The sequence below is a fragment of the Sceloporus undulatus genome, chromosome 1 (genome assembly GCF_019175285.1).
Source record: "Sceloporus undulatus isolate JIND9_A2432 ecotype Alabama chromosome 1, SceUnd_v1.1, whole genome shotgun sequence".
Classification (NCBI taxonomy): domain Eukaryota; kingdom Metazoa; phylum Chordata; class Lepidosauria; order Squamata; family Phrynosomatidae; genus Sceloporus; species Sceloporus undulatus.
The window spans coordinates 64,850,139-64,862,144 of record NC_056522.1 but is presented as its reverse complement, the minus strand read 5'-3'; the positions used below and the strand labels follow the sequence as shown (position 1 = coordinate 64,862,144).

Below are 12,006 nucleotides of genomic sequence, written 5' to 3'. Positions count from 1 at the left end.
TGTATAGGATCCTGACATTAGTTATTCTTAAAGCTGGCCTGTGCAGATTAATCCAAATTAATCATAACTAACCGAAGTGCCATTCATTTCAACAGATCTACTCCAAACATGACTAAGAAGTTTATTGCACCCGTTTTTCCCCCATTATGGGCACAGGAAGGGAATGTTCGTGGCTGCACGTGACCAAGAAAAAATGGATTTTATCGCACACCAAAGCCCAGCCCCAGGCCATCCCCATTCAGTGCTGAGGAGCACCATTTTTTCCTGACAGAACTGTCACCTGGGGTGTAATGCATTCTCCAGCTTTTCTGAGCTGCATCTTTTGCCTATATTCTTGAGGCTATTCCAGTGCCACTGTGTGTTCTTCTTGTGTTATGCCCAGATTTTAAGGGCAACCTGTTTATCCTGAGAACGTGTAGTGGAAATCTCCCTCCCAGTAAACTTATCCACAGCAGGGCTGACACAGACAAAGAGACACCAAATTTGGTTTTAGACACTATACATGTAACATTTATTGAAATACACAGACATAGACAAATACAAGTACCAAGAGAGCTCTCACACACACCATTCACACAATACTCACACACACAGATGGCACTTCACTGAAGGCGTTGATCAGTTGTCTTCATGAAGGCGTGGGAGCTCTGTTTCCGCGGGTCCAGAGCACACCTTTGATTTGGAAAAGTCTCTCTTTTAAGGCTTTACCATGTCCTCCATCCTGCTGTCTTTACGTGAGGACCTCTTCCTTTGACGCTGACTAACACTTCAGATTGAACAGTTCTTTGCAGTCTCTTCCTTATCAGTCTTTGTTTCTATCCAGGCTGTTTGTACAGTCCTGGATATCTTCTTCTTTACGGATAAGCAGCTACATCCAAAGTTTTGGACACGCCATCTATCACCACATCAGCAGTTCTCAAAAAATCCTCGCCTCGCTTGCCAGACAGCTTTCCCCATCATGCATTGCATTTCTCCATCTTAGATCAGCTCATTGCCACCAAATTTACATCCTCACCCATTCCTCACACTTGCCAAACAGGTGTTGCTTTAAACTGCATGATGACTAAACTTACTTATTTGAATTAAAAGGGTTTCTGCCACCCTCACTCAAGCCAACATCCAAGAAAATAAATGTGATACAGAAACACACACACACACCAGCTGCAGACAGAATCATTACAGTAGACTAGACAGTGCTTACTCCTAACATGGTTTTCTTTCCAAGCAGGAATGCATATCAGTTTGCAAACTAGCACAGCACATTCCTAAAATACAGAGAAATGAAAGGTCATTCAAAAAAGATGGCAAAGAAGAGTGGTTTTGAGATACACAACTGGTAGAATTTTTTAAAAAAATAAAATGATTTAAGATGTTTTCAAATGTAGTTCTTTTCAGCAGATCCTAGCATACCCTCCAATCTTTCCCAAATGAAAACCAGGACACATGTGGCCAAGCAATTTCAAAGCATGGTCAAGATGGCAAAAGTTATTAAGAAAAATAGACAAATTGAGAGAGGCTGCAGCAGCTTGCTTTTGCCTGGGCCTACTGGGAATAAGATTTCACCCCATCTCCACTACCCAATGTTGAATTAACTGAGTACAAACTACTTTTGTACTCTGAACCCAGTTTGCAGCAGTTGAAGTAAAGTTGAGCACACAGGGGATAATGGGAGGAGAGAGAAACAAAGGATTAATTGGGACTGTTCCTACCAAATCAGGGTAGTTGAGGGATTTGTTCTTAACCCAGGTCCCCCAAGATGTTTTGACTTTCATCTCCCTTCACTCCTAGCCAACATAGCCAATGGTCAGAGACAATGGGGTACTATAGTTTCAGAATGTCAATTTGATCAACAGGGCTTAAAGCCTAAATTTCAGGCTAAGTAACTTTTAATCCTCTTGCACTTTGTGAGCTACAATAGGGAAATTAAAAAAAAAACAACAGTTTACTTTTATACAGTTGTCTTATCTCTGACAGATATTAAGATAAAGCTCAGAGCAGAGTTCAAAGAGCAAGAACATAGCATCCTGATAAAGCTTCTGTTAGCGCTTCAAGGCTTGCTGCCTCAGTGCTAAAGGTTAGCTATCCTTCTACTTACTCCCAGTTTAAACTATTGCAAGATGCCACATATGTATTTGTACTCTGACCACAGCTCCACTGAGGGAGCTGTGATCAGGAACACCCCATCTGCTGATTTCAATCTAATACAGATTTTTTTTCCAGATTGATCTCATTGGGGTCCACATGCAAAGTGTGCTTGAAGAAGACCTATTACATTCCGCAGGAGAAGCTCCCTTCAAAAGATTTACTTCCATATAGATGTCATGTTTAGGGGAAAGCAAGCATGTTCATGTTTGTGGGAGTAAAGGTTCTTTTGCTCTAAAGCAGCAGTCAGCAAAATGCGGCCTTGTCTTTTTTCTGGGCCCCAATTCACTCCTGCCTAAGCAAAATTGAATTGTCTCTCTTGGAAAACCCCAGGGGCTGGAACCCACCTTTTCAATTTGTTACTTCTTTATTTATCAATTTTATTTATGGAATTTATACTCCACCTTTCTTCCAGGATGGTTACGGGGGGAGCACTACTTTTTGTCAGCAGAAAATACATATTTTTTAAAAATTAGAAATCAATTTCTGGCCACTTTTTGTTTCTTGCAAAAGACCTGGCACAGTTTCCATCTCTTGATGTACATTTTAGAACGTAACCCCACCTCCTGGTGGTATTCCTCTCAGAGGAAGGCTGAACAAGGTTTTAACAAAAGCAAGTTCATAAAAGAATGAACTACAGCTCTGTTTAACTACCAAGCAGTGTGCAAGTCTCTAGTGCTCACCAATTCTCAGCTGCTAAGCAGACAATTCCTGCCCAGGTTACTATACCTGGTCTTAAAATCCCTTTATTTGCTTCTCATGCACACCTATCTTCAATAATACTTTAAAAAGCAGATACATAATTTAAATTTGTTTTAACACTGAAGCATACCCCTGCTACCTTCCATGGGTGACTAACAGCCAGATAAAAAATATAGATCCAGGTCATTTGCTTAGAATAGTTTCTTCCACCACTTGGTTCTTGGGTTGGGTCCTGCCAACGCCTTGACCATCAATCTTTCAGGAGAGCCCACATCAGACAGAGCACTTTTCATCTTCAAGCCAGTTGTGTGAATCACAGCCCAGATGTCTAACAACAGCTGTCACCAAGAGAATTCTTATGTTTTAGGAGACATTCCTTACAGTTTGCCTTGCCAATAGTTAAAAAGCCTCCAAACATCTCCTGGGAAGCATAAGTCATGTACAGAAAACCATCTTCATCTTTATAATCCCGGTATACTTCAGCCAGAGTTAGAGACATACTGGCTAAACTCTTGTTGTTTATTAGCAAGTAGAAAGCTTGAGTATTACTCAGTGCCATTCTGCTCCTAGAGTAACAAAGGAAATAGACAATATTTTAAATGTGTTATGTTTTTTCTTGTTACGTAGAGAGGGCAAAAAAGAACAGTCTAGGTCAGTGAACATGATGATTTTGTAACTTTGTTCAAAACAAGTTTCCCAGACTCAATTTTCCATCAGCCGACATGTTTACCATTCCTCAGGACTGGCTGAGTGGTCAGATTGCCTTTCATTAAACAAAAAAGCAAGATCTTTTTTATTTCCCCAGTGAAATGAGAGCACACTATTTACAATTGGTGGTGGAAAGAATAATCAGAATGTTCTCACTCTTAATGAGAAAAGATGTCTTTACACACTAAAATGCCATGGGAGAAAAATGTTAACTGCTCCAAGCTTTATTGCATTTTGAAACCTTTTGGAGAGAGATTTCACCTATTTGCCAAGATCCTACAGCAGAGATGTAGTTATGGATGTGTAACTGCACTTCCTCTCCCAAGCTGAATCCCCCTACCTATCTTAACATCCAGCAGCCACATTGAATGGCAGAAATCTATTCTACTGATAACTAGGGTGCAGCAAGATGATATTTCCAACCCCTTCCTGCTAGAAATTTGCAGTGCAATGAGCAGTTGTAACAGAGGTCCTGCTTCCATCAGAACTAGTCCGCCAGCAATGGCCTTTCCTAAACAGGGATAACTGCATGAATCCCATTTTCAAAGCAATCACATCAATTGTTTTTTTTTAAAGGGAAGATACTCCTTTCTAAGCAGTCATCACTGCACCTCTTCTCAACCAGGTGACTGGGGCTGCTGCTCCCATTTCACTCTCTTCCCAACTCTCCCTTAATTCTGCCTCCCTGCATTTTACTCTACCCAGTATGCCTTTCTGTTATTTTTTTAAAATATTTATTTTACTGTGAATTAAGTTGAAAAGAAAAGAAACAGAAAAACAAGAACCAGGGAATCAAGCTGCTTGGGAATAGCGAGGAGGAGGGAAGCAGGGGGAGGAGGAGACATTGACACTACATGACTGCCAGTTGCACAACTGCCCTATCAGTGACATTTCATCCCTGGGGAATTGCATGACTGCAAGGTCATTGATGGGTTTCCTCCATCAATAAAATGGGACTGGTCAGGGACAGAGCAGCTATGGATCGGAGGTGTCATCTTGCACTACGTATTGCCAAAGCTGCTTTTTTCCCTGGTGTAATCACATTTTAAAAGCTGGGTGTTGTAATCTTCTTAACCACAGTAGTACACACATGGGTAACTTTCTAATTAGACTATTGGAATGCACTCTATGTGGGCTGCCCTTGTAGAACTCTAACTGCAGCTAAGTGTAAAATGTAACTAGTAGATTGCTGACTAGAACACCATTTAGAAACTATCTAACATTTATTCTGAAGAAATTGCATTTGCTGCCAGTATGCTTCCGGTTTGAATTCAAAATGCTCTATGCCTGCACAAGGTTTGAGGTCTGCTTGAGGATCCCTCCTCTGTCTCCCACTAGTAGGGATAAAACATTGTGGGAGGACATGGGAGACATTTTCCTTTGCGTTGGCAACCCAGTTGTAGAATACCCTCCCCTTGGAGGCCCGATTAGTGCCAGCTCTGGTTTCTTCTCAATACCCAGTCAAAAAATGGCATTTTATTAAAGCTTTCAGGCCTAATTGATTTTATCCAGTTTTCACATCTGCTATGATTTGCATTAGTTTAAATTGTTTTAACTGGGTTTAAATTAATAAATGATTTAATATATTTTTAATCTTTTAAAATTATTATTTATTGTCTTAAATTGATTTTATTGTAATCCACCCTGAGATCTTCCAACATTGCATGGGAAATAAAGAAAGAAATAAAATCACACAGAAGGGAAAAACCTATCACCCTTTTCATTTTTAGGTGCAAGAACAAAGGAAGACTTGCATCCCTGTTCACAACTAATCATGCTACAGTTTTATTTTGTTTTTTAACTTTGATATTTTTTTTAAAAAAAATTGAAAACATATTGGCTCCAACTATAAAATGGTTAGTAGTTGCAAAACGTAAACAACTGTTGTAATATATCCAACTGCTGTAATATATCCACGTCCCATCCTCCCTCCTCTCACTGGTTGAGCTGGCAGATGGGAACTTATGCAAGGACTATATGTGAGGGTTGTTTTTATGTAAATGTGCGTCCAAAAATTTTTAAGTACAAATACAAATACTGTACTTGGATAGGAGACAGCCAGGAAATATCACTTTCAGAGTAAGGTAACAAATATTGCTTGACCAAGAAAATATTTTGAAATTCATGGCATCATCATAAGTTGATACTAACTTGACGGCATAAATGCACACAATAAATATGTGCACCACAAGTGTGCATTTCAAGGATTTATGATTTGCTGTGCCCCTGGGAGTAAAATCTATGACAATAACTGGTTAGACACTTCTCCACCACCATTCCCCTCTCCTTTTGTGTCATGTCTTTTTAGATTGTAAGCCTGTGGGCAGGGAACCGTTTGAATAACTATCTGTAAGCCGCTCTGAGAGCCTTTAAATACCATAAATAAATAAATATAACATCATGGTTCGTGACAATGTAATAAATTATGGTTTATTAAAATGAGCATTGTCTGTGCATGGCCCTTTCATTATCTCTTCCTTTCTGTCTTGTACCACAATAAACAATTTCAAGTTTTGCTAAACCATAGTTTCTTATGCATAACAAAACCAAACCAAAAAACCCACCAAAAAACAAATATTGGACTACAAAACAGTTAATGATACAGTGTTTTCATTCTAGTTTTCAGTCTAAACTTAAGCCACTTGTGTTGTCCTATTTAGATCCAATGATATTGGGAAACTGTTGTTTGGCACACTATAGATGTCTGTAACTGTTATGAGGGAGAGGAAAGGGACATGGGAGAAAGTAGACACAACAGTAGTTCTTAATCTACCAATCTATGATTTATTAGACTGAGATTGTTACATCAGATGCATAAAATGACCTCCAGATTCAGAGTTTAGCAAGGATCTGAACTTGGATCTATCTGTGCTTATTGGGGTCAGGACAATAAATGACCCCCTATATTTTGCCAAGGTGTTGAATCCAACACCTACACAGATCAAATCCTATGTCCTACGTTTACACTAGCAGAAAGATTTAGAGACAGTGTGGCCAATATGTGCCCTATCTAGAAGTTACTGGACAACATTTCTCATGATCCTTCACCACTGAGCATGTTGGTTTAGAAAGATGGGACTTACAGTCCAAAATTATCAAGAAGATCACAAGTTGTTCACCTCTGACTTAGGGAATAAGAGAAAGACCTAATCTAGAATCCTGCTGTTCCAGAGCAGAAAGACACAGATACAAAAATGACAGGCTGTGAAGTTTTTAGGGACATCAGAGCAACAGTGTTGCCAATCACACTCTAAGGAAATCCCCTGATTGGCTCCCCGGAATGCCCCAAATTCCCCAGAAGGAGGCGGGACATCTGGATCAGGGGGTAGGACTTCCAGGTTGGATGGGCCACAAGGCACTTTGGGCCAGTATTTTTGGGCGGGGAGGTATGTTTGGGCAGGAAGGGCTAATGCCCTGGAATTTACCTGGAAATTTCTCAGTTACGGAAATCAAATGGAAAGCTTTTAAATTCCCCTGAAACCCTGCAGAGCAATGTAATCTCACAGGTTATGCTGGCAGATGGCAACTGATGCAACAGTGATATGTAACATTTCCATGTACTGTTTTAAATGTACACCCAAAATGTTTTAAGTATGAACACAACAAGTACTTGGATGGGAGACAGCCAAGGAATAACAATTCCCGTACATAGGCTATATTTCAGGGAAAGGTGATGAATGCCTAAGAAAAACCTCTGAAATTCATGGTGTCACCATAGGTTGGTAGCAGCTTGAAGGCATAAACACACAATAAATATGTGCATTACACAAGACTTCACAGAACCATGAAACCACTACCTTTCCCCCTTATCCAAGGGGTACAAAGAAGTGGCTTTTATGCCAAACAGGCACATTCAGTTTTTGGTGGAAAATACAATGTGGAAGAATAACAGTAGGATTATAGCAGATTGTAACACTGCTTTGTTTGCAAAGAGAAAAGAACAATATTTCAGAGATGTACCTTGCTATTGAGGTACTAACTTGCAGAAAGGAGGGGAGAAATGGAGTGCTCATTTGAGGCTCTGTTTGTGCAGAGCTTAAACAAAATAATGATTTTTAAAAAAAATCCTAGAACTCGACTTTGTGTTGCACTCCTTCAAGAAAAGGCATGAACGGAGAAGGCAAACAGTAATTGAGTCAGGAGGGGTCAGTCCATTCACTTAGGATCAAGGGCGGATTGCTGAAACACAGCACACTTGCTAATCCCAGCCTTGTAAAGAGGCTGTAGCTCAGGGCCATGCTTGGAATTGTTTTTCTCGATTAGTATGCTGAACATACAATGATGTGGAATGCTACATGTGTAACCCACCATAATCTTATTAACAATTAAATTGCAAACCATCGCAGCATGACATGTGCACATCTGTCTTTTCATGAAATTATTACTTCTTTTTATTTTTATTAATATTTTTAAATTTTACAATACAAATTGTTACACTTTTCTTCATACACCTATATGCTTTAATGCTTTACTTATTTTATACTAAATATCACCTCAGTGCACCCCTCCCCCGAAGCCATTCCCATCCATATACTTCAACCAAAATTTGAATTCCTCTCATGAAGGTAATTTTCCATGTTCTTTTCTTAATACTTTTTCAATATTTTTTCCATATTTCATCAAAATCATTTCTTTATCATAATCCTTTCTTCACTTTCAAATTACATGTTAATTTATCATTAATCACTATTTGCCAGACTTCTTTATACCAATTCTCCAGTTCCACATTTATTTTCGTTTCCCAACTTCTCGCTATAATTAATCTCGCTGATGTAAGCAAGTTTGTTACAAGATTTCTTTCTTCTTTTTTCCATTCTACATCATTATATAGTGATAACAATACTATATTTGGTTTTCTATCTATTCTTATATCCATAATATTTTCTATTTCTACTATTACTATTTCTCAATTTTTTTACATATTTACATTGCCACCACATATGTATATATGATCCCACTTCATTACATCCTCTCCAACAATATTTTGAATTATTCTTATCTATATGATATAATCTCAGTGTTGTTAAGTACCATTTCCAGATCAGCTTATAATGATTTTCCTTAATTCGTACCAATAGATTTTTCAGATGTCTTTGTTCCCAAATTTTATTCCATGAAATTATTACTTCCTTAAGTAATTTCAGACTGCAGGCTTTTAGCATTACTAGTCAATGTGCAGGTATTCTCCCTCCACCCCATTTTATTTTTTGCGAAAAGAAAAAGACAGAAGAAGCAGTGAGAATGGATAGGGGTGCTTTTAAAAAAGAGAAAGAAATGAACATTTTGTTGTGTGCATTTAAGTTGTCCCCAACCTATGATGACCCTAAAGTGAAGCTATCACCAGGTGTTGTTGGCAAGATTGTTCTGGGGGCAGGGGCTTTGCCTTCCTCTGAGGCTGAGAGAGTGTGATTTGCTCAAGGTCACTCAGTGGGTTTCCATGGCTGAGTGGGGATTCAAACCCTGATCTCCAGTGCTCAACCCTGGAGGCTCTTTATGAACATCTACACAACCTATAAAATTCTGGTGGGGCAACCACATGATAAATGCCTCCTGTGGAAATACTAGCCTTCCAAGAGGACATTTCCTTTTTATAGGACTGTGATTCCATTTAACTGCTATGACCCCATCCTATAGAATCCTGGGATCTATAGTTTTGTGATAGACTTCTCTGCTAGAGAGCAATAGTACTGGGGAATCTCTTTACTCTCTGGTAGAGAATTCTAAAGTACAAATCCCAATATTCTATGGGATGGAGGCAAGACAGTTGTATGAAACAGCTATAATTGTTCAGTGTAGATGTACACCAGGAGTATCTAAAAAAAAATCCAACCCTGTAGGGATTATCCCCCATTTCATATCCAGAATGGTTTGCCTTTAAATTTTTTTACTTTGCCTTCCAGAACAGGATCTGAAATCTGGCTTGAAGCTATAACTTCTCCAGTAAAAGTGTCTTTTGTAAGAGGCATTGGGCAAAGAGCTGCAATAAACAAGAATTAAATCATTCTGTAATTTGATACCAGGTTTACAAAGAAATCTGGCATCTAGCAACAGGTCACAGGAGCTTAGAGAATTCCTGGAGCAATAGGGCTGGGGTTAAAACTCAAATATGTATGCATTTGGTCTATAGAATACACACAAAGATAGAGATCAAGCTGGTTTTTGAAGCTGAGGGAATTTAGAAGCAGTTTCCAACATATCAGGAAAAATCAACTTTCCAACAAGTGAAGATTGAGCAGGAACAGCTCTCAGAGTAAAAAGAAATCTTGGAATGAGGACAAAAGTACATCTAAAGGATCCTCTTATACTAAAAATGAGGGAACCACAAACTTCTTGGCTATATGTTCTGTAGAAATCCTTTTAGAACAAATGCATCCTTGAAACAGGATTAAGAAAAAGTAGTAGGCTATACTAATATAGCACTGAGGTCTCACCCCCATCTTATGCCAATGAGGGAACGCATTTGCAAGGCATGGGAAAAGTTGCAGAAAGGTGCTGAGTAACGCAGTTTGTATTATCACATAGTCTCCAAAGTATTTCAGAAGTCCTGCAGCAAAAATAGACTCCAGCTTGCATAGAGGCATGAGCAGTCAACAAGATTAACAGCCTATCAATGGGTTGCTACATACCTAATGATGGTTATAAACTGCGTCATGGTCAACTCTTGAGGTACAAGGAACTTTGTTTTGTCCAGCAGTGGAAGGTACTTTTCTTTCTGGTATCTTTCAACAATTACCTGTTTTACAACAAGAAAGCAAACATATTTTAGAGCATGATAATAAACCACGTTACTCAATATCATTAGTGTTAAAGTAGGGCATACTTCAGAACCTGGGAAAGTTGCTTTTTGAACTGCAGCTTGCAAGAAGTCCCAGCCTATGTGTTGGCTGGGAAAGTCTGAGAAGTGTAGTTGAAAAAAGGTAACTTTTCCAAGTTTGTACTTACTACACTGCCAGTGCAATCCTTCAGAGCAAGTCCCATTGAATGTAATGAGATTTACACCCAGATGTTGTGGTACCAAGAGAGCAAGTCTGATGTAGTGGTTTGAGCACTGGAAAATGATTCTGGAGGCCAGGGTTCAAATCCTGGCACCTGTGAAAAGCCACTGGGTGACCCTGGGCAAGTCACACTCTCTGAGCCTCAGAGGATGGCAAACATTCCAAGAAATTCTCGTGATAGATTGGATTTAGGATTACCATAAATCGAAGATGACTTGAAGGTGCACAGCAACAACAATATGGCACAGAATTCCAGCGAGTAAGTCCCACTAAGTTCAGACATATTTGTTACCAATTAAATAAATACACCAGTAACCAGCTATGATTATCACACACACACACACACACACACACACACACACACGTAATTAGCAAAGAAAGGAAACAGAAGAAAAGAGGGATACTTACTGGGACTTTTGTTGGGAACTTCCCTCGAATGCTGGCCACTTCTTCCACCCTGGTTGCTGTGCAGAAGAAAGCCAAGAAGATCAACCATCTCTTCTAAGGGGGCAAAGCCATCCATGACTGCTCAGTCAGAGGAAAGTACTATCAAACTCAATGGGATCTACTCCCTGATCTTGAGCGCTTATGCCCAATCTTGCCATCCCAGAAATACTCACTAATGCCTCATCTGCATGGCAGAAATCATACAGGGTGACACCGCTTTAATGGGCATGGAGCCATGCCCATTAAAGCGGTGTCAAACCAGATTATTTCTGCCATTTGGATGCAGCCTAAGGCATCAGTGTCATTGAAATACTGTAGATGTCAGATTCTCCCCCCCCCCCCTCAAAAAAAAAACCCACACAGTTTATCATCTCAGCTGAGTCTATCATCTACTGAGCTGGAATCTCACTGCTTGAAGAACTCTAGGCTGTGCTTAAAAGCTGCAAATCCCACTCTACCACATTTGTGGACACACCAAGTTTAGAATTAGAGTTTCTCACTCCCACCTCAATAGAATTTCAATGGAATTGACCATGCAACCCTAGTGACATCTACACAGAAGTCAATCCTAACATATTTCCCCCAGGTAAAGAGATGAGAGGCAGTGTAGCATAATGGACTGAGTGTTGGACTATGACTCTGGGAGCCAGGGTTTGAATCCCAGCTTGGCCATGAAACCCACTGGGTGTCCTTGGGTCCTTGGGCAAGTCACACTCTCTCAGCCTCAATGGCAAACCCTCTCTGAACAGCTCTTGCCAAGAAAACCCCTATGATAGGTTTTTCCTTACGGTTGCCATGAGTTAGAAATGACTTGAAGGTGAACAACAACAAAGATCTGCAGGCTAGCAGCCTTCCAAAATAATAATAATAATAATAATTTTAAATGATGAATTTTCAATAGGGTTTGTTTTCCTGTGTATATATCTTGTCCTTTTAAATTGTAGGCATGCCCTTTTAAATTGGCATGTATTTTGTGATAAACATGATCATTCATGTATTGATGTGGGAAGAT

General features: G+C 39.5%; 1 protein-coding gene across 1 annotated transcript in view; it reads right to left on the bottom strand.

The window, feature by feature from the left end:
* Positions 1 to 498: 498 nt before the first annotated feature.
* The window catches only part of MAP1LC3C (microtubule associated protein 1 light chain 3 gamma), a 12,029-nt gene continuing 521 nt past the window's right edge, over positions 499 to 12,006 (bottom strand). Inside the window, exons 2-4 of the mRNA XM_042439417.1 lie at positions 10,956 to 11,011; positions 10,179 to 10,285; positions 499 to 3,410 (exon numbers count right to left, since the gene is read on the bottom strand). Of these exons, the coding sequence (XP_042295351.1) occupies positions 3,173 to 3,410; positions 10,179 to 10,285; positions 10,956 to 11,011 (401 nt within the window). The 3' untranslated portion in view covers positions 499 to 3,172. The remainder of the gene's footprint in view (positions 3,411 to 10,178; positions 10,286 to 10,955; positions 11,012 to 12,006) is intronic.